This window comes from Hyperolius riggenbachi, chromosome 3 (genome assembly GCF_040937935.1).
Source record: "Hyperolius riggenbachi isolate aHypRig1 chromosome 3, aHypRig1.pri, whole genome shotgun sequence".
Taxonomy (NCBI): Eukaryota; Metazoa; Chordata; class Amphibia; order Anura; family Hyperoliidae; genus Hyperolius; species Hyperolius riggenbachi.
This window is the reverse complement of record NC_090648.1, coordinates 181211265-181235121: the sequence shown is the minus strand read 5'-3', so window position 1 is coordinate 181235121 and position 23857 is coordinate 181211265. Positions and strand designations below refer to the sequence as shown.

General features: G+C 43.7%; 1 protein-coding gene across 2 annotated transcripts in view; it reads left to right on the top strand.

The window, feature by feature from the left end:
• The window catches only part of LOC137563207 (transient receptor potential cation channel subfamily M member 7-like), a 267700-nt gene that overhangs the window by 169644 nt on the left and 74199 nt on the right, over positions 1-23857 (top strand). For both annotated transcript variants that reach the window (XM_068275389.1, XM_068275388.1), the window contains exons 16-21: positions 19-281; positions 1248-1476; positions 5114-5266; positions 13126-13254; positions 17168-17296; positions 20148-20429. In XM_068275389.1, coding sequence (XP_068131490.1) covers positions 19-281; positions 1248-1476; positions 5114-5266; positions 13126-13254; positions 17168-17296; positions 20148-20429 — 1185 coding nt within the window. The remainder of the gene's footprint in view (positions 1-18; positions 282-1247; positions 1477-5113; positions 5267-13125; positions 13255-17167; positions 17297-20147; positions 20430-23857) is intronic.

Sequence of the window (23857 nt, the reverse complement as noted above, 5' to 3'; positions counted from 1 at the left end):
CTGTTTTCTCACTGGCAGAATGACATGAATGAAAAAGAAAGTTCACAAAGATCCAGCAAGGAGGATGATATTGTAAAGGCTTTTCGCTATCCATTTAATGAGCTTCTAGTATGGGCAGTTTTGATGAGGAGACAACGGATGGCACTCTTCTTCTGGCAACATGGGGAAGAATCTATGGCCAAGGCACTGGTTGCAAGGTGCCTTTACAGAGCAATGTATATAGAAGACGGCAAATGGGATATTGTTGCTGATACATCGGATCAACTGAAAGCCTATGCCAGGTAAATCCAAGTGTATTATATGAAGAGTTTTTAAAAAAAAATCTGTAAAAATTGTATTTTTATACTACAGCTAAATGAATGTAAGAGAGTTTCATGGACTGCACATAATACTGTATGTACTCAGAAGAATGACAACTGTAACAACACTAGCTATATTTGGTGGGAATACTCTGTAGTACAGAAGCTCTAGGCAAACTATACTCCATGGCTGGTGACTTATTCAACATGCAGCTGACCCTAGACTCAGCTAATGTTCTTCCATGCTTTATCTGTGAGGCTTGGCTCACATTAGATCATCTGAACACTTTAAAAGTGGATTTGTGTTATGCAGCCCATAGACAATTGCTGACTTTGTCCTATTCACTTTTGTGCATTGTGTGCTCCATCAACAATAAAGAGCAGCAGACCTAGTTAAAACCAAACTTTGGCTTCATACATCTCCCAGTGCCTCCCCCAACAATCAGTTTGGACAGCTGATACATTTATAATGCTCTGATTTTCTGTGGTCACTTGTTTGAGCACAAAATCATGGCCAGCAAATTAGAGCCTTCCAAATCTGTCTGCTGATCAAACTGATGAACATAAGTGCAATTATCTTATGGGTCTGAAGATATGTCAGAAAAGAGACTCATATCATAGGTTCAAATTTATACTGATTTGTATGTCTAGTCTCAGTAAAAAAAAAAGAACACTGCAAACTTTGTAGGTAGAGTCGTCTGAAAGAGCAGAGCATTGTGAATGCGATGTCATAATAATTTTAAGTTGATGTAAAATTAATGAAAAGGTGTGCAGCTGGAAATTTGGCCATTTCCATGCTGAATATATTTGCATAAAATTATCATTACTTTTGCACCAACTCTAAAATATCAGCATCTGAATGACCATCCCTAGACAGAGCATAAAAAATCTAAAATGTTTAGTTTCAACAACTATGTTGATGACCTATACTTGCTCTTTCTGCTGCAGAGAATTTGCTGATCTGGCAGTAGAATTCCTTGACAATAGCCACAAGCAAAATGAGAGAATGACAATGAAGCTACTGACGCATGAACTGCCCAATTGGAGTAAATCAACTTGCCTTAACCTGGCAATTTCAGGAAAGGTCCGAACATTTATTTCCCACCCTTGTACTCAGAAGCTTCTTTCTGAAATGTGGATGGGGAGGCTGAACTTGAGGAAAAATTCATGGCTAAAGGTAATCATTATTTTTATTTTTTTTTAAATAACGCAATTATCTTCCATAGAACTGTTCATAGTACAAAACAAATAGTGGAAAGCATATACATGAGCCTTTCAAGACTCTGTAGAATCAGGACATCCAGCATTACAAATACATGCATAGTTGAGACATCACCAATACTGGTACATGTTTATATGATAAATTACATGAGAATAAAGAAATAATAGGAGGCGGTCCCTGCCCCTGCAAACTTATAATCTAGAGGGTAGTGGGTTGGAGATATTAGGGAAGAAGACACAGAGCATCAGCAGGACAGCCAGGAAATTTGTATTATTTAAATGGAAATAAAACAGGCAATCTCCACCTCAAGTTCCCTCTAACCCCTCTGGGACCATGGATGTTACAGTTATGTCCTGTGCTGCTGAATGGACGTAACTTTAATGTCCCTTGGTCCCGGACGTAACTTTAATGTCCCTTGGTCCCTCTGCATGCAGTAGAATGGGGATGTCATCTCCCCTCACTGATCAGGGGCCATCTTGATTGGCTCCTGATCACATGATCACTACGTTCGCCACCAATCGTAGTGATCGCTAGGCGATGGCAGAAGAATGGATCCACTCACCTCTCTTGACGTTCCTCCGGCTATCAACGCTCCCCGTCCTCTCTGCCCTCATACTGCGGCTAGTGTCGGGTCCCGGCTTGACGTCATCAAGCTGAGACCCAGAACTTAGCGGCAAGGCTGGATGGCGTGGAGAGAAGAGAGCTGCTCCTTGCTTGGACTATGGTAGGTGAGTAATTGCTGCCTACTTATACTGGGGACACTTAAGCCTTGCTGTCTATACTGCGGATACCTATGCTTCAAACTGGTTACACATTTTATGTAACAGATCTCATCAAGCTCAATAATGTGAAAAACAAACTTTTTGCCAGTTTTATGTCTCTTAAGTCTGTAAGATGAAAACAAACAAGGGCCAGTGCATGCTTCTGGACACCTTTTCAAAGTGTCTACAAGTGTCCCTAAAACCTGCTGACCACTCCATTATTGACTGAGCAAGCTGGATCAGCCATGCTCTTACATTGTTATTTATTACCAGAGGTGCCAGCAGATCACTACCACTCATTGGCCCACTTCATAGAATACAGAATACAGAATGCGTTATACCTCCCTAGCATTATGGACAAGCATATTTCATCCTACAAAAATGGCAACAATCGGTAAGGACGAGTCAAGCTCATCCACTTATTATTCACAAAAGGCAAACATTGACTAAATCATTTATAAAGAAATATTGTTAAAAATAAACAAATTTATTAATTAAGCTATAGTCATTAAAATGTACCAGAAATGGGTAAAAAAAAGTTTTATACATACTTGGGACTTCCCCCAGCCCCATGCACATCGATCACTCCCACTCTGCCGTCCTCTGCTGCCTGCATCTCCGGTACCGGGTCCCATAAGTTCCTCCAGTGGCGGCCAGTCTGCACAAGAGGAGTGTGCCCTCTACGTATCTCTCCGGCGGACGCTGGAGAGTTACGCAAAGAGTGCACTTCCTCTTCTGTAAGATTCGCCCTTTCCTGACCTCTGCCACCACCAAACTCCTCATCCGTGCCCTCATAATTTCCCGCCTAGACTACTGCAATGCCCTTCTGTCTGGTCTCCCTATGACCCGAACAGCCCCACTGCAGTCCACCATAAATGCGGCAGCCAGAATTATCATCTCCTTCCATCGATCCACCACGGCGGCTCCCCTCCTTGAATCCCTCCACTGGCTTATTATCCAGTCCAGAATCAGATTCAAGATACTGTGTCTGACCTACAAATCTGTCCACAAAACCTGTCCAACCTACATTTCCGATATTACTCAGAGGTACACACCTAGCCGCTCACTCCGCTCTTCCAATGAACTTCGCCTGACCACCCCCTGCATCACCCAGTCCCATGCACGCCTCCAGGATTTCTCAAGAGCTGCTCCAACACTATGGAACTCCCTACCTCCACCCATTAGGGCAGCCCCCTCCTTCAACATCTTCAAGAAGGCCCTCAAAACTCACATTTTCACTCTGGCCTACTACCCCTCACAAGTGCTCTAAACCCACAGCTGAACTCTGGTCCCCTACCTTTCGTGTCCCTACCTCTCCTTCTAGATTGTAAGCCTTTGGGCAGGGTCCTCCTCCTTTTGTGTCCTACCTGATCATGCACCTTCATTACTGTGAAACTATGCTATGCATTTGAGTGAACCTAACTTGCCTAATCTCCAAGCTCCCATCCAGTGACTGACTAAGCATTACCTGGTACTCATACTGTGCTGCGTGATCTGGTTTTTCTTGTATTCCTGTATTGTCATATTGTTGCATGTCACCCCTAAATATTGTCTGCAACCTAAACTAATGTCCAGCGCTGCGAAATATGTTGGCGCTTCATAAATACTATGTATGTATATATATATATATATATATATATATATATATATATATATATATATATATATATATATATATATATATATATATATATATACACACACATGTATAAAAACTTTTTTTTCCCATCTCAGATTTTCTTATTTCCTTTAGGCTACTTGCACACTAAGACGTTGCGTTAGGTGCCACGTTAAGGTCGCATAACGTGCACCTAACGCGACGCCTGGTGCTCTTCTATGTGGACGTCAGAGTGAGCCGCGTTGTGCAGCTCACTCTGGCGTCCGTGATGCCGTGATGCGTACTCTTGTGCGCATGCGGCATCACGTGGTCCCGCCGGCCAATCACCGCACAGAGCGGCCACTCCAGGAAGTAAACACTGCACGTCGCAACGTGCAGTGAATATTAATTAGCCATGTGCCTGGCCACTCTCCGCTCCTCCCCAACATGACTGCGCATGTGCAGACAGTCTAACGCGGCTTAAGCCGCTCTAACGTCGTAGCATGCTGCACTTTTGGGAGAACGTGCAGCGTTACATGTAACGCAACGTGGGCTGTGTGAACAGCCCACTTGTGTTACATTGCTGTGCGTTGGGGGAGCGTTACAGGCGCACTAACGTGCGCCTGTAACGTCCCTGTGCGTAAGCAGCCTACAGCTATATTAAGTAACGTTCCTCTTTTAACTAAGTGGGAGCGTTTGTGTCTGTGAGAATTCATGGAGAAGCATGTGATAGCCTGATAGATTTGCGACCTCTAATTTGCTGCAATCACATCCAGCATCGACCCTACATATCTATCACCTGATCACACTGGTAACATGCCTCTCCATGAGTTGTCATAGGTTCTAGGATCACTACTAGCATCACTACTTTGGAGCATGCACTTTTAAGAGGGGGTCAAGCCTACTAATTACAAAAAACCTCTGCTTTACTGTCGTATAATAGTTACATAGTTACATAGTTATTTTGGTTGAAAAAAGACATACGTCCATCGAGTTCAACCAGTATAAAGTACAACACCAGCCTGCTCCCTCACATATCCCTGTTGATCCAGAGGAAGGCGAAAAAACCCTTACAAGGCATGGTCCAATTAGCCCCTTAAGGGAAAAATTCCTTCCCGACTCCAGATGGCAATCAGATAAAATCCCTGGATCAACATCATTAGGCATTACCTAGTAATGAGTCTAGAAAATAACACAGGTATTAAATATTGAGGTGCTGTGTCTTTTTTTGCAGGTGGTTTTTGGTATTTTGCTTCCTCCATCAATTCCATTTTTTCCATACAAGACCAAAGCACAAATGTTGCACATCCCGTTATCCGAGGATGCACATCAAATGATACAAAGTGAAGGAGATATAGTGACTTATGTGGAAGAAGGGGTGACTCTGGTAAGGGCATATAACTTTCCATCCAATGTATATGACTGTTCATTTGATTCCATATTAGCCTTGGTGATGGCGCATATTCACTTCTAGTACCACTTCAGATGCAGGGATATGACCGGAATGTGCACTGTGTGAATATTTAGGGATGGCCTACCATTGTTTCTAAACAAAAGTTGTTCTTTACTTCCTTAATACTTATTGTGGCCATACAGTATATTATTATGTGATTTTTCAGGCGATTGCTATAACAATGCAGTCAGAACAAAGTTCAATCTTGATTGATTTGAAATGCGATCACAATTGAAAGATCCTTCTACAGAAGGATCACAGTGTTCAATTTTTCCCATTTATTTTCTATAACAAATGATTGAATAAAGGATTGTTTAGTGTGGATCAACCTCTTAATCCTATCTGGACAACTATAGTGGTCTAGATAGGAGCTGCGCTAGTATATCTGGATGCATATCTGCATCCAGTGTTTTTGAGGTGGGTGCACTTGCATGCTCATGCTCCTGCCGCTCATTCCCAGTGGCACTTACAGGGGATTGAATTGTGAAGGGGAACATGTATTCCCCAAGCCAACCAAAAGCCCTCTGAATGAATCAACATGCCTTGAGTCACGAGGCATGTTGATTCATAAAAGTGAAAGTACTAATGTAGTAAAAAAAGATTGATCACTTGCTGGTACCTAACAGGATAGTGTATAGTGCCACCTAGTGGCCAAAAAGTTAAATGAAAGTAAAAATAAATAAATAAATGTAATATTTAATAAAACCTTATTAACCCCCCCCCCCCCCACGTAGCTACCAAACCTAAACACGTGCAAAAAAAAAAGTGGCAGTTTAAAAAAAAATACATAGTTACCTTAGGGTCTGAGCTTTTTTAACCACTTGAGGACTGCAGGGCTAAACCCCCCTAGTGACCAGGCCATTTTTAGCTAAATTGGCCACTGCAGCTTTAAGGCCAAGCTGCAGGGCCGCACAACTCAGCACACAAGTGATCCCCCCCCCCTTTTCTCCCCACCAACAGAGCTCTCTGTTGGTGGGGTCTGATCGCTTCCCCCATGTTTATTTTTTTTTAAATAAATATTATTGTTATGGGATTTTAGAAAAAAAAACCTGTTTCTTTAAATTTATTCCCTTCCTCCCTCCCTCCCTCCCCACAGCCGGCCAATTATGGCGATCGGCTGTCATAGGCTTCTGCCTATGAGAGCCGATCGCTCTCTTGTCCCCCATGGGGACAGCCGTGTCACACGGCTGTCCCCAGTGCAGCGCTGCTGCTCATCGCAGCGCTGCACCTAGTAAATAGACGGCGTAATCGCCGTCTAACAGTCTCCCGAGCGGCAATAGCCGCTCGGAGACTGAAGGCGGAGCGGAGCTCCGCCCTCCGAGCATGAGATGCGCGCGCACCATGCGCGCGATCTCATGCTAAACAGAGCCCCAGGACTTTACGCCAATTGGGGTTAGGCGGTCCTGGGGCTGCCGCCGCGGCCACGCCTACTGGCGTGACGCGGGCGGCAGGAGGTTAATATGTATGTAATTAGGGTATATTACTATTATTTTTGCAAATAAGGGGCTTGTAATTATTGATAGGGTGCAAACAGAAAAAATACACCTATATTTCCAAATAATATATTGTCACCATGCATCGTACTATAACATAATTTAAACGTTGTGATAGCCGGGACGACTGGGCAAATTAAATGTGGGGGTTTTATCTATAGTAGCGATAGGGGATGGAATTGGAGAAATTGTGTATTTTTTTAATTTTTTCTTGTATTTCCCTATAAAATGCATAGAAAATAAAGTAATTACTGAAAACAAGTGATAGGTAGTGATAAAGTTATTGGCAAATGAATGGGAGGAGTGCTACAGGGGAAAATTGCTTCCATCCTTAACCACTTGCCGACCGTGCACTCATACCGCGCATCGGCAAAGTGGCAGCTGCAGGACCAGCGACGCAGTTCTGCGTCGCCGGCTGCAGGCTAATTAATCAGGAAGCAGCCGCTCGCGCGAGCGGCTGCTTCCTGTCAATTCACGGCGGGGGGCTAAATGTAAACACAAGCGGAAATAATCTGCTTTGTTTACATTGTACGGCGCTACTGCGCAGCAGCGCCGTAAGGCAGATCGGCGATCCACGGCCAATCAGCAGCCGGGGATCGCCGCCATGTGACAGGGGACAGCCTGTCACTGGCTGCACAGGACGGATAGCGTCCTGTGCAGCCCAGATTGCCAGGGGGGACAGGGATGAGAGGGAGGGGGGAATTTCGCCGTGGAGGGGGGCTTTGAGGTGCCCCCCCTGCAACACCCAGGCAGGCAGGAGCGATCAGACCCCCCCCAGCACATCATCCCCCTAGTGGGGAAAAAAGGGGGGCGATCTGGTCGCTCTGCCTGCACCCTGATCTGTGCTGGGGGCTGCACAGCCCACCCAGCACAGATCAGCTAAAACAGCGCTGGTCCTTAAGGGGGGGGGGGTAAAGGGTGGGTCCTCAAGTGGTTAAGGTGAAAACATCCCGCAGGTGCATAAAGTGGTTAAGAGAAAATTTTCATTTTATGATTAGTTTGATCATATTAGTAATTTGATCATCTCATAAAACAACCAATGTAATATGTATGGCAATCATAACTTTGCTTTATTAGATTTGCCTATTTACCTTTGAGTACACTTGTACTTGTGTTATATGTGCTCACTGAATAAACAGCCTCATGTAGTGCAAAATGTAATATCTGGCTTACCTATAAGGCTTGTCTTAGATTGATTTATTGTTGTCATATCCATGGGAAATGCTCTTTAACCAGCTCCCGACTGCATAACGCGATGGGCAGTGTGAGCATGGCTGCCTGGGGACCACCTAACACTGACTGGTATACAAGTGCGGTGGGCAGGATTAGCGGGGAACACGCGCTGGCACACGCGCGCGTTCCCTGCCGAGACACACAGCGAGGATCAGTGATCAGCCTGCCAGCCGCGATTGGAGCTAGCAGGCTGTTGGCTCCCAATCTAATCCCTCTCATAGATGCCTATGAGAGTGTAATGTAGTGTACAGATCGCAGGGCCAATTTAGGGGGGAGTGTAAATTAAATAAAATAGGTATTTTTATTACAAGAAAAACTGTCCCAGATTAAGTTGGTACAACCCTAAGGAAGCAGTCCTTGCTAATTTGCTTAAAATGCAAGATTAAGGATGACTTTTTTTAATATTAGAAACTGATTAGTATTAGCTTTCATATTTGAGGTAAAATAGTTCAAAAGTGATTCTTAGAAAAAAGACCATTCTTTCTTGAACCTTAGAGTTCATCTTCTCATTCATAGAGTAGGGTGCCAGGGACAGGCAAGCATATGACACATTGATTTGGACAAATTTGGCTTTGAGTCACTTGTGCTGTATTTATAGCTATGTTCATTCTTAATACCTTGTGTAATAATACAATACAATACAATAACATTTCTATAGCGCTTTTCTCCCATAGGACTCAAAGCGCTTAGGCTCTCTCAGATTCAGTAATTAGTAGGATGAAGTATTCACACAACAAAAGTTATATTTCTGCAAATGCCAGACTGAACAGGTGGGTTTTCAGTCTGGATTTAAACACGTCCAGGGATGGGGCTGTCCTGATCTGTTGAGGTAAGGAGTTCCAAAACGTAGGGGCAGCATGACTGAAGGCTCTGGGACCAAAAGTTTCCAAGTGGACTCTGGGTATGACTAGATTATTAGAACCTGTGGATCTGAGAATGCGGGGATTGCTACGCAGCTGTAACATATCTTTCATGTATCCAGGGCCTAGATTATTCAGGGATTTAAATGTCAGTAGGCCGATCTTGAATAGGACCCTCCATTCTATAGGTAGCCAGCTAAGGGAATGCAGGACTGGCGTTATGTGGCAGTGACGGGGTTGGTTGGTTAGCAGTCTGGCAGCAGTATTCTGTATAAGCTGTAAGCGGTACAAGACCTTTTTTGGAAGGCCAGTGTAGAGAGCATTGCAGTAGTCCAGTCGGGATGTGATGAAGGCGTGGACTAAGGTTGGCAGATCTTATGGGGGTATGAGGTGCTTGATTTTTGCAATGTTCTTCAGGTGAAAATAGGATGATTTCACCACAGCAGAGATTTGAGTTCTGAAGTTTAAATCCCCATCAATTAGAACTCCCAGGCTACGCACATGATCAGAGCTGCGTATATCCGTGCCTCCTATTCCCAGTGGTGAAGACTGCAAGTTAAGTTGTTTTGTTCTCATGCTCTGCCCTCCAATCAGAAGGACTTCAGTTTTGTCTGCATTTAGTTTCAGCCAGTTGTCATTCATCCATTGCTGTAGTTCACGTAAGCAGGCATTTATAGTTAGAGTTGGGTCTGTCACACCAGGCTTGAAGGAAAGATATAGTTGGGTGTCGTCTGCATAGCAGTGGTATGTCAGGCCATGTTTTTGGATTAGTTTTCCCAACGGTAGCATGTAAATCGTGAAAAGCAGGGGAGAGAGGATTGAGCCCTGGGGCACCCCATACTTAAGTGTTACAGGGGAGAACAGGAAGGGCCCCATAGACACTTTGTGGGTTCTGCCACTCAAGAAGGATTGGAACCACTGAAGTACTATGCCATCAATGCCGCAGTATTCCTGTAGCCTGTTTATCAAGATGTCATGGTCAACTGTGTCAAAGGCTGCAGAAAGGTCTAGCAGTATGAGGATCGAGCACTCTCCTCTGTCTCTTGCCATGAGCAGGTGGTTGCATATTTGGATGAGGGCAGTTTCAGTGCTGTGGTGTTTCCTGAAGCCAGACTGGAATGGGTCATAACTGTTATTTTGTAGGATTCTGGCTTCTAGCTGGAGGTATACAGCTTTTTCAATTAGCTTGCCCAGAAAGGGGAGGTTAGGGACAGGTCTGTAGCTGGTCATTGCATCTGGGTCCAGGGAGGGTTTTTTGAGGAGAGGCCTGATGATTGCTTCCTTCAGTAAAGCAGGAAATATCCCTGATTGTAAGGAACAGTTAACAATTTTGAGGAATATCGGTACGAACAGGTCGGGGCAGTTTAACATGAACTGTGTTGGGCCAGGATCCAGGTCACAGGTAGTTAGGCGGACGTGAAGGAGGATGCTTGATGTGACTTCTTCATCAATTTCTTTGAAGTTTGACCAAGGTGTTACGTTGTCTCTGCTAATGGTCTTCGGCGCTATATTAGGCTCAGATGCTGTAAGTTGGATGGCGGACCTTATAGCGGAGACTTTGTCTGTGAAGAAATGGGCAAATTGGTCACAGAGGTCCTTTGAAGACTCGATATTAAGTTTTTGACATGCTGGGTTGCAGAGTTTTTCCACTGTGCGGAACAGTTGGGCTGGTTTGTTAACTGCATTTGCAATCTCTTGTGATAGAAAGGATGATTTTTTTCCCGTGATTACCTTTTGGTAGCTCTTCAAGTGGAAGATTAAGGCATGTTTGTCTTCTGGGGACTGAGATTTGCGCCACAGCCTCTCAAGTTTTTGGCCTTGTCTTTTCAGCTCTTTTATAGCGTTATCAAACCACTGTGCATGATGGTGTGGAGTAAGATATTTGGTGCGCAGAGGAGCAATGGTCTCAAAGGTGGAGGACACACATTTGTTGTATTTAAACACCAGAGTATCAGGGTCCAAGCTGGAGTCAGTCAATTCATCAAAGCTAAGGTTATCTCGGATATGTTGAGGTGTTAGCCCTTTTAAGCGGCGATATTTTATTTGATTCTTGACTTGGTGTTTGACGGCTGGTACTGAGAGGGAGAAGTGGATAGTGTGATGGTCTGACCAGGCAACAGGATTAATTTCCACATTGGCTATTGACAGCCCAGTATGGAATATAAGGTCCAGAGTGTGACCTTTCCTGTGAGTAGCAGAGCTGATTGATTGGAGGAAGCCCAGTTCATGTAAGGCACGAGGTAGCTCTTTTCCAAATTGTGAAGAGGAGTCGTCCACCCATGTATTGAAATCTCCAAGAACAATCCATCTGGGGTGTTCCAGTGTTAGGTTGCATAGGAGGTCTACAAGTTCCTCAGGGAAGTCTGAGTATTTTTCTGGTGGGCGGTAGATCAGCAATATGTTAATGTTTTCCTCAGCTGAAAGTTGCACCCCCAAGCATTCAAACGAGTTGGTAGGACCTACAGTAAGTGGTCTGATTTTCAAAGCTGATCTAAAGCAAAGTGCAACCCCTCCTCCCCTGCGTTCTTTCCTGTTGCAGTATATCACGGAATAGTTTGTTGGCACAGCTGCCTCCAGGGTGGGGCCAACAGGTTCAGAAAGCCAGGTTTCAGTCAGGCAGGCCAGATCAGAAGACTCTATTAGATCATGTATGATTGCTGTTTTGTTGTTTATTGATCTGACGTTGCAGAGGACAGCCTTGATGGGGCTACCCTGGGAGCTGAGGTCTGAGATTGAGGACTCCAGGAAGGAACAGTTTCCAGATGTGTGGCTGTCATCTCTGCTGGATTGTGCTGGAGCTATTAGGGTTGTTGGCTTGGTGTATTCTGTAGATTTTGTCACAGAGTTATTTTGGTTCTGCAGTGAATAACGTCTTTTCCCACGTCCCCTGGATCCTCTCTTTGTCTTTCTGTAGATTCCAACAGACTTAAGTAGAATTATTGTTGATTTGTCAATTGGATATATATTATTGGTTGGTATACAGCTAGAAGTGTCTGTGCTGAATATTGATGTTTACACATTAGAATGGACAAGAGACAGCTCAGGGCTCCTGCTAAGAAAGGCCCTATTTAAAGTCAAGGTGTGAACTTTCACAGCTGTGGCTGGTATCCTGCAGAGATCAAAGGGCCTGTATAGACTGAATTGTCCTTACACAGAGATGTATGGATGGACAGCATGGATTTGAAAACACAGTCCTTTGTTTAGGAGTTTGAAGATATAATATATAATATATGTAGAAAAATATAGTCTATTGAGCATAGATGCTGTAGATAATCGATGAAAGTTACTCACAGGATGGGAGACGGCGGGCACAAAGAGGCAGAAAGTCTTTAAGGTCTCAGGTCAATTCCAAGGAAGGTGTGCAGTGTCCAGCAGTGTGTGATACCAAGGAAGATCCAATCCAGCTTAAATCTTTGCCATCCCAAGTAATCCAGGTGTTCTGAAAGGTTATAGGTGTTGCTGGAGAAGTGATACATTAGAATCCACTGAAATTTCGGTCCAGTCTTTCCATTAAGAGGTTTAAAGTAGCAGAAATGAGATGTAATGTCTGGAGCAGCCTTAAAGAGCAGCAGCACCAGTCTGGGCGCGCTCAGTTCTCTTGTCCATCCTAATGTGTAGTGCTCACCTTATTAGTGCCAATTAATCGTTATATTAGGTGAAGTGCTTCTATGTGTATATGGGTTTCATTAATTTGGACAGTATGGTATCTAAAGGCAGTACAAAGGACTAGTGTAAAATAACAATTGTCCAGTTGTCTGAGCATGCACTGAGCTGCAGTTTGTTAAGAATAACTTGTGATGTAATGAAGGTCAAAGCACAGTAGCTTGGACTGCGCATCTCTTATTATAAAGTAGCAGATTAAACTATTTAGAGAACCAAAATGATTGCATCACTAAATCTGCTACTTTCTATTAAGTGCTGGTAAATCTATGCACTAAAGGTGACCACCACCATACATTCTTTTTCCACAACGATTGTGAAATATTACTAAATCTATGCAGTGTAAGGGTGTACCAGTATGATATATTTAAAGCATATCCAGTCTGCTGACTCTCATACTGCATAGGTGTTTGGTAAGATTAGAAAAATAAAGTATAAGACTCTATCATATGTAATTAACAGCTTAAGCCAGTGCTCAAGTTATCTTTTATCCTTTTTTATCATCTTTGCTGTATAGAAGAAATCTTTATGCCTATTTCTGTTCTAGGGTAGTCATGATGGTTCTGAAGAAAATCATCGTAAAAATACAGCTGAAATAAAACATCAACGTCTTCCACTGGCACAGAAGTATTTTGCATTTTACCATGCACCAATTGTAAAGTTCTGGTTTAACACGGTACATAAAATACTTAATATTATATCAATAAGGATGTATTCGATGTATAACCAAATCTGTAAATAAACACAGAATGTGAAAATATGAAAATTCAGACACTACAGGATCTTCTCAAAAAATTAGCAAATTGTGATAAAGTTCATTATTTTCTGTAATGTACTGATAAACATTAGACTTTCATATATTTTAGATTCATTACACACAACTGAAGTAGTTCAAGCCTTTTATCGTTTTAATATTGATGATTTTGGCATACAGCTCATGAAAACCCAAATTTCCTATCTCAAAAAATTAGCATATCATGAAAAGGTTCTCTAAACAAGCTATTAACCTAATCATCTGAATCAACTAATTAACTCTAAACACCTGCAAGAGATTCCTGAGGCTTTTAAAAACTCCCAGCCTGGTTCATTACTCAAAACCGCAATCATGGGTAAGACTGCCGACCTGACTGCTGTCCAGAAGGCCATCATTGACACCCTCAAGCAAGAGGGTAAGACACAGAAAGAAATTTCTGAACGAATAGGCTGTTCCCAGAGTGCTGTATCAAGGCACCTCAGTGGGAAGTCTGTGGGAAGGAAAAAGTGTGACAGAAAACGCTGCACAACGAAAAGAGGTGACCGGACCCTGAAGAAGATTGTGGAGAAGGACTGATTCCAGACCTTGGGGGACCTGCGGAAGCAGTGGACTGAGTCTGGAGTAGAAACATCCAAAGCAACCGTGTACAGGCGTGTGCAGGAAATGGGCTACAGGTGCCGCATTCCCCAGTGCAAGACACTTTTTAACCAGAAACAGCGGCAGAAGCGCCTGACCTGGGCTACAGAGAAGCAGCACTGGACTGTTGCTCAGTGGTCCAAAGTACTTTTTTCTGGTGAAAGCAACTTTTACATGTCATTCGGAAATCAAGGTGCCAGAGTCTGGAGGAAGACTGGAGAGAGGGAAATGCCAAAATGCCTGAAGTCCAGTGTCAAATACCCACAGTCAGTGATGGTCTGGGGTGCCATGTCAGCTGCTGGTGTTGGTCCACTGTGTTTTATCAAGGGCAGGGTCAATGCAGCTAGCTATCAGGAGATATTAGAGCACTTCATGCTTCCATCTGCTGAAAAGCTTTATGGAGATGAAGATTTGATTTTTCAGCACGACCTGGCACCTGCTCACAATGCCAAAATCACTGGTAAATGGTTTACTGACCATGGTATTACTGTGCACAATTGACCTGCCAACTCTCCTGACCTGAACCCCATAGAGAATCTGTGGGATATTGTGAAGAGAAAGTTGAGAGCCGCCATACCCAAAACTCTGGATGAGCTTAAGGCCGCTATTGAAGCATCCTGGGCCTCCATAACACCTGAGCAGTGCCACAGGCTGATTGCCTCCATGCCACGCCGCATTGAATCAGTCATTTCTGCAAAAGGATTCCCGACCAAGTATTGAGTGCATAACTGAACATAATTATTTGAAGGTTGACTTTTTTTGTTTTAAAAACACTTTTCTTTTATAGGTCGGATGAAGTATGCACATTTTTTGAGATAGGAATTTGGGGTTTTCATGAGCTGTATGCCAAAATCATCAATATTAAAACAATAAAAGGCTTGAACTACTTCAATTGTGTGTAATGAATCTAAAATATATGAAAGTCTAATGTTTATCAGTACATTACAGAAAATAATGAACTTTATCACAATTTGCTAATTTTTTGAGAAGATCCTGTGTAGTTATTGGTAAACAGTACAAAGGCAGCATAAAAAAGCTAAAACTGAATAATGTTATTGTTTTAGGAAAAATATATGCTCATTATTAATTTTTATGCCAGCAACATGTCTAAAGAAAATAGGGACAGGGACAATTAAAGACTAAGAAATAGTGTAGTGCTTTAGAAACACCTGGTGGAAGATCTCATAACTAATTAGGTTACGTGACAATAGACCAGACACAGGTTTATATAGTAAGAGCATTCTACAGAGGCTGAATCTCTTAGAACTAAAGATGGTGAGTGATATATCTTTCTTTAAAAACCTGCAAGGGCAACTAGTTCAAAAATGAAAGCATAACTTTTTTCAAAGTAACATTTTAATAATATAATCAGCAGATTCAGAGACTCAAGAAACCTCTGTACACAAGGGAAAAGTTCACAAGACAGCATGGAACGGCCTTGATTTTTGGGCCCACAAGTAACAATGTAAGACGATTCTACAGAGGAAATCATTGCAAAGGCTCAGAAATGCTCCCCCCCCCCCCCCCAAAAAAAAAAATTGTCCGTGAACACAGTTTGTTATATAACACATTCCAGACATTTCTGGACTTGAGCTCATTTTAGATGGACTAAAGTAATCAAATCAAAATTAAAATTATTTTTTGAAATCAGGGATGCCACATACTCCAGGTTATAGAAGGGAAAGAACATCCAGTTTGTTATGAGAACACAGTTAGTGTTCATTAGTATACATGGCTTTGGTAGCTAGTCTGAGAAGGCACCATTACTGATGAATAATATAAAAAGATTTCATAGAAACATATGATCAGCCCCGTTTGTATGCGCGTGCGGTGGCTGCAATCGCCCGGGGCGCTGGATAGTTTTGGCAGGAGGGGGGCTCAGAAGTGGTGGGAGCGGGCATAATAGTAATAACTCACCTTCCTTCAGCCGAATAGCCGATCCCACGCAGCTTCAATGTACTTCCTGTCCCCGCATCTGTCTCAGTAAAAGCGCCCCCTGTGATGATGTACCACATGCCATCACAGGGGGCGCTGTTACTGAGACAGATGCAGGGAAAGGAAGCACATTGAAGCATCGTGGGATTGGCTATTCGGCTGAAGGAAGGTGAGTTATTACTATTATGCCCGATCGAATCACCTACCTACCTAACCTATACTGGCACCTACCTATCTAACCTATACAGCAATCACTTACTTACCTAACCTATACTGCAATCACTTACCTACCTAACCTATACTGCAATCACTTACCTACCTCACTAATACTGCAGTCGCTTACCTACATAACCTACACTGCAGCCACCTACCTATCTAACCGATACTGCAATCACTTACCTACTTAACCTATACTGAAGTCACTTACCTACCTAACCTATACTGCAGTCACCTACCTATCTAACCTATACTGCAATCACTTACCTACCTAACCTATACTGCAGTCACCTACCTATCTAACCTATACTGCAATCACTTACCTACCTAACCTATACTGCAGTCACTTACCTACCTAACCCATACTGCAGCAAATACATACCTAGCTTATTCTGCACTCACCTACCTACCTAACCTATACTGCAGTCACTTACCTATCTAACCTATACTGCAGACACCTACCTATCTAACCTATACTGCAGTCACTTACCTACCTAACTTATACTGCAGTCACTTACCAATCTAACCTATACTGCAGACACCTAGCTAATTAACCCATACTGATGGCACCTACATAGCTAACCTATACTTTGGGCACCTATACCTAGCTCCACGGTGGGAGGGTGATTTTTACACCCTCGCCCTGGGTGAAATTTAGCCTAGAAACTGCTCTGCATATGATGTCAATAACATGACATCTTTTTTTCAGGTAAGGCCTTGTTTATTTTGGAAAGACAATGTCAAACTGCATCTCCACACATAAAACAACAAAGTTGGTTTGTAGAAAAAGCATCTAGGTGCTAAAAAAATTGTACAGAAATTTCCACTACTTTGAATCAATCAAGTGTTACTGATAAAAGTGAGAAATTCAATCATTTCTTGCTGATTTTTTTTTTATAAAGCTTTCAATTTATCTGTGCAACTGATTATTTTTATCAAATTGCCATAAAATGAGATCCTTTTATTGTATAATGTGAGACCAAGCGCGATATAAATGTTATTTGTCTGGTCTTTGTCAGTTTTTAACCTGTTGTCTATTTCCTTTTAGCTGGCTTACCTAACATTTCTCATGCTCTACACATATGTGGTTCTGATTAAGATGACACATTTACCTTCAGTACAAGAGTGGTTTGTGGTGATCACAATATTTGCAACAGGAGTTGAGACTATGAGAGAGGTAATATATACAATAATAATACAATAACAGACAGTACAACATATATAATCAGGGCCGGAGCTACCATAGGAAAAAATAGGCAATTGACCCAGGGCCCCAGAGCCTGTAGGGGCCCCCAAGGTGTCCCTCCCCCATCTTAACTGTTGCTCCCCAGGGACTCTGCAGAGTCTGTTAAGTTGGGAGGTGATTGGGGGAGGGTCAGCAGCCAGCTCAGGGGTCCAGGAGGGAAATTTGGCTGCAACAAAGGGTCTCTAATGACGCTTTTTGGTCAGGGGGTGTCTGTTCGGGGGCCCCCAGGCTAACTTTGCCCTAGGGCCCCATTGTTACTTGAACCGGCCCTGTATGTAATTGCATGTAAAATGAAGTAAAACCAGTTAGTATAGTTTAAATGAACAACACAGATGGTTGTAGAGACAGACCATGAAATGGTAATGCCCATTTTTGGCCATACAAAGATAGATGTAGATGCAACTGTATAAAAACAATTGATTTCCTGAAGATCTTATTAAGATTCAGAATAAAAAATGTTTGGATGAGCGTTGAAGCAACAAGGCAGACAATAGAGAAGTCACTCAGCTTTAATAGTTGGGCTCAGTTTGTTAGTGTTTTTTTTTTTTTAAAAAGAAAGTTGTGGGTTTTATGTCTGGTACACACAATGCAATTTCCTGTTAGATTGATGGTCAAAGCAATAATTTTCGGCAGGTCCGATCTGATTTCCTATCGTTTTTCTGGTTGATTTTCTGATCACTTCAATGCAATTAATTCTGGCTTGCATGAAAACTTCATAGATATTGTTTGCAGTTTGGAACGGAGTCTCTTCTTTCAGCCCTACATAATGCCTGGTACACACGTTGCAATTTCCCTCCAGATTAATGATCAAATCAATAATTTCCAACAGGTCTGATTTGATTTTTGATTTTTTTTCTGATCAATTTTATAGTTTGCTAACGAATGCATTCCCTTGCGTAGTCACCTACACTGTGCAGAAGTACCCAGGTAATCATAGGTGTTTGTGTGTCTGCACTATGCATGTTACAGGGCCAGAGTTAGGACACCTACGACAACTACCTTGGTACTTCTGCGCAGTGTAAATGACCACGCAAGGGATTGCATTTGTTTGTAAAGCAAGACCCCGGCTTTTAACTTAGCTGTAGGGATAACAGTGGTGCCTGGATGAGTGAATCTGTGAATGTATTTGTTTGAACATTTGCATAGGAGTGTGCAAAGGGTTAATTGTTTTTGCTGTTTTTTTATTATTTAAGATGGGCCCTAATTGGTAGCCATGGCCACAGGATTCTGGCCTTTTCTTGTTTTTTTTCTTTTTTCCCTACAAATTCACCTTGTTTTCCCACCTGAAGGTGTGCAGTATAGTCCGGTGTAGCCTGGGACACTGGTGTGGGTCGTGTTGAGTTTGGGACCTGACGTTATTTCTGCCTTGCTGCTGCCTGGCTTCATTGTCTGTGCAGATACAGGCCATGTGGAGTCCACCACTGCTACCCAGGAGGTCAGGTGCCCCACTGATGCTGGAAGACACCACGCCGATCTTTCGCCTTGCTGGATGCTGGCTCCATCCATCCATCCATCAGCTGCTGCTCCACCACAGCATGGACTTCTTTGGATCAGCCCCTCCATGTTGCCAGCTGCTAATCTGGAAGTAAGGGCTGCCATGGCAGGATGTTACTGTTACTGTGACATCCAGATTATATTGACCATCCGTGCCAAATTCTGCCCTGGAGTTGGGACCCACCACAGAAATTAATACTACTGAACCTTTTGAACTGGAACACCTTGGCCAGTAATGGCAGATGACAGCAATCGAGATCCTCAGCAGCGTCAGCCATCACTGCAGGTTTCATTCATGAACATCTGGGACATCACTGCTTTCCCATCCTCTTATGTCTCCTTAGGGATAATAGATGATGCAAAGTGTGACTGGTGGCATTGTAGTATGGCAGCCTTGGCTCCTGGCTTTAAGCTATTATTCCCCCCTCTCCTTCCAGAATATGTATGAGCCAAAACCAATTCCGGGTACAACCCCCTCTTGTACTTGGCGAAATAAATGATTCTGATTAAACCCCACCCACTGTCAGCAAAATCACCATAGTAGTTTTTGCCAGAAGCCTCTCCGAAGAAGTCCAGACTTCTGTGGCCACATCCACCTGTGTTGTCATGACCTATCACCAGCTCAGCAGCCATCGATCAGGCTGTGGCTGCAGAGCTGGGGTTGGGGTTTAGCAACACAGGTGGCGGTGGCCAAAAAGCTCACGGACTTCTTTAGAGAGAGGCTTTGGTAAAAACCGCCATAGCAGTTTTGCAGACAGGTAAAGGTTTAAGAATATGGTAGAATTATGGGCGAGTTAATTTTGACTAGCTAACTGTATTGTATTTAGGTATGCAGTAAAGTGATTATTTTACATGCTGTAGGTTGTCTCTGAGTTAGAGTAACAGGAACTTTTGTTGAAACAAAAGATCAGAAGGACGTATCCCCATGTGGACAGATATTACCGTGCAAATGATTATGACTCAAGTAATCAATCAGAACAATTGCACTTGAGATTGATTGTGGATCTGCTTGCCATACAACTGCACTGAGAATGTTTTAGTTTAGAAATTCTAGGGACTTGTAAAAAAAAAGAAGCCTTTCCTCTGTGCTGCAACCCTTTGCCATGTAATTACAGTCGGCTATTTGGAAAATCCCATCCAGGTTTGCCAATCATTTATACTGTATATTCCTGTGTTCTCCATTGCTGAGCCAACATGACTGCATATTAATCATGCATTATATGTCATTGTAAACAAATGTCCACGCTATCCTCAAAAGTTAAGCATGTTCCTTCCATCTGTCTTTTAGATCTTCCTTTTAGAGGCTGGTAAAATTACCCAGAAGCTAAAAGCTTGGTTTTGTTCTTACCTACACATTAATGAATTCCTTGGAATAGTTACATTCATCATTGGTTTTGGTTTAAGATTTGGATCAAGAAATACGGCAAACGATGAATTGCATCAAGATTTAGTTTTTGTCGCTGGAAGATTAATCTACTGTCTAAATATAACATTCTGGATTGTAAAGCTGCTTGAATTGCTGAATGTGAATCCAAAAGCTGGCCAATACGTTTTCATGATTGGAACAATGGTGAGACTATTCTTTTTTATTGTTTGCATTTGGCAGGAAATAAAATGTATTTATTGTTGTTTAGCAATAATTGCAATTCTTATAGAACAAAATCTTAAACAATGTTAAAAGTCACAATGATAAGACTACAGCTTTCTATATAACCAAGCTAAAATCCAATATCACTATCCATTATTACTGTTATAAGGTATACAGGATTTTTGACATTTAGATCCTGCTACTGTTGTCTGAAAAGGGTAGCAGGAAAAAAAAAGGACACCGGCTGAGGATGGATGAAAAGGGCAATTATTGTTAATACAGTGAAAAAAGCAGAAAAAAAGGGTGCCCGATAAATATCGTTAACAACATTAGAACACTAAAGTTTTTGAAGTATGTTATCGTTTTAGATGCATGCAACGTTCTAGTTTTTGTCATATTATTTCATTTGTATATACAGATTTTATGTTATCAAAAATATTATCGCATCTATGTGTAAAAGGGTGTCTCTGCAGAAGGAGTGGTTAGGGTTAGGCACCACCAGGTGGCAGTTAGTTTTAGTCATCACTGGGGAGGGAGGGTGTTGTGTGGTTAGGGTTAGGCACCACCAGGAGGGTGGTTAGGGTTAGGCACCACCAGTGGGGTTAGGGTTAGGCACCACCAGGGGGGTGGTTAGGGTTAAATGCCACTAGGGTAATGGTTCGTTTCAGGCACCACCAGGTGAGGGTTCTGTGTGAGAGGAGGGTTGGGTTAAGCTGGATTGTTGAATTACATAACGATTTCTAACGCTAATATCTTTTCGTTATTATTCCCCGTCTGTTTTTAAAATGATATTTATCGTTAACCAAGTTTGACAACAATGTTTATCATTATAAGATTTCATTATCCACCGGCGCCATTTCATTATCCAGCCAGACCCTTTTCTCCCCCTTGACATCAGAAAACACTTTCCTCCCCCTTGACATCTCTTAACTACCTGCGGACCGAGCGAGTACGAATCTACGTCGGGCAGGGGGCGCTGCGGTCCTGACCGGACGTAAGCTCTACGTCCCATTGACCGCGCGCCCCAGCCCGTCCGCGTCGCTCGGTCCGCTCTGCCCCGCCGCAATCAGCTGCCCTGCCGCCTCTATGACGGCAGAGCACTGTGAGCCGGGCAGGAGCCGTTTTCATTGGCTCCTGGCCCTGTCATTCATGTAAGCCGCTCTCATTGGCTTACATGAAGTGACAGGGTCAGGAGCCAATGAAAGCGGCTCCTGACCGGCGCACAGCGCTCTGCCGTCATAGCGACGGCAGAGAGAGCAGCCTGCGGCGGGGACAGAGCGGCGTGTATGGCGGGAGCGACGGTAACTTGCAGTGATTCGTCGGGAAGCGGCGGTTTGCTGGACCAGCACCCTCTGGTCCTTAAGGGGGCAGAGGGTGCTGGTCCAGAAAGGGTTAATGTACATGGATAACATTAACTTACTGAGATACACCATTTCAGCAGTGTGGTGAGCCAGAGTTGGCTTTAGTTCCCTGTCCTCATTCACTCTGGACAGAGGTCTTGGGCAGGGCAGTTTTTAGGCTAAAATGCTCCCAGGGCGAGGGTGTAAAAATTGCGCCCCCCGCGGAGCCAGGTATACGTGCCCGCAGTATAGGTTAGCCAGGTCTAGTTGCACTTAGTATAGGTAGCCAGCTATAGCTCCCCCCAGTATAGGTAGCCAGGCATAGGTGCCCCAGTATAGTTGCCCTCAGTATAGGTTAGCCAGGTAGGTGCCTCCAGTATAGGTATCCGGTATAGTTGCCCCCAGTATAGGTTAGATAGGCAGGTGCCCCCAGTACAGGTTAGCTAGGTGGGTGCCTCTAATATAGGAAGTTAGAATAGTTGCCCCAGCATAGGTTAGATAGGTAGGTGCCCCCAGTATAGGTTAGTTAGGTAGGTGCCTCTAATATAGGTAGCCAGTATAGTTGCCCTCAGTATAGGTTAGCCAGGTAGGTGCCTCCAGTATAGGTATCCGGTATAGTTGCCCCCAGTATAGGTTAGATAGGCAGGTGCCCCCAGTACAGGTTAGCTAGGTGGGTGCCTCTAATATAGGAAGTTAGAATAGTTGCCCCAGCATAGGTTAGATAGGTAGGTGCCCCCAGTATAGGTTAGTTAGGTAGGTGCCTCTAATATAGGTAGCCAGTATAGTTGCCACCAGTATAGGCTAGCTAGGTAGGTAGGTGTCCCCAATACAGGTTAGATAAGTAGGTGCCTTTATTAACCTTCCTGGCGGTAAGCCCGAACTGAGTTCGGGCTATGCCGCCGGAAGGCACCGCTCAGGCCCCGCTGGGCCGATTTGCATAATTTTTTTTTTGCTGCACGCAGCTAGCACTTTGCTAGCTGCGTGCAGTGCCCGATCGCCGCCGCTACCCACCGATCCGCCGGTATCCGTCGCGCCGCAGCCGCCCCCCCCCCCAGACCCCGTGCGCTGCCTGGCCAATCAGTGCCAGGCAGCTCTATGGGGTGGATCGGAATCCCCTTTGACGTCACGACGTCGATGACGTCGGTGACGTCATCCCGCCCCGTCGCCATGGCGATGGGGGAAGCCCTCCGGGAGATCCCGTTCTTTGAACGGGATCTCCGATCGCCGGCGGCGATCGGAGGGGCTGGGGGGATGCCGCTGAGCAGCGGCTATCATGTAGCGAGACTTTGTCTCGCTACATGAAAAAAAAAAAAATAAATTTAAAAAAAAAAGATTTGCTGCCCCCTGGCGATTTTTTTGCAAACCGCCAGGAGGGTTAAGCAAGATCATAGCTATTTTAGTGGATAGTAAAAATGGTTCCTACACCCCAATCATCTCAATATGGGGGAGGGCTTAACCCCGGGTATAAGTTAATCATTAAAGAAGAAAATTTGAGGTCATGCAAGCCTTCTAAAGTATACCAAAACTGCTTTTATTACATAAATATCCACATCAAACCCCCCATAAATACAGAGATTATCACAGTTACTGCCCCACAACAATTAAAAACACCAACTGCGGAGCATTGGCAACTGTGTGCCTGTGTGACAAACATATTGTGCACCTATGATTATTGCTGCAATCAATCCCGACCAGGATATGAATCACCACAGCAACACGTACATCCGCGCTTGCTCACTCCTCACATACCGTGCCATTAGTAATGCACCATTGGGGGGCCCCCTAGTTATTAATGCAGAAGCGTGGAAACATTAAAGCCAGGCCAGATTCAGTTCCATCAACTTAATGCAACTTCTCATCAGCTGTGCACATAGAAAGGCAAAGAGGAAATGCAGAAGCGTGGAAACAGCGTAGCCAAGCCAGGTAAAGTTCCATCAGCTCTGTGCAACAGTACATCTGCTGCTGCATATAGGAGGCATTCATATACGATCTCACCCGTCCTGCTGCACTACTGTCGGTTAAGGTAGGTTTCCGGGTTAGGATGCAGTCACTGTTTGTCACTTGCTTGAA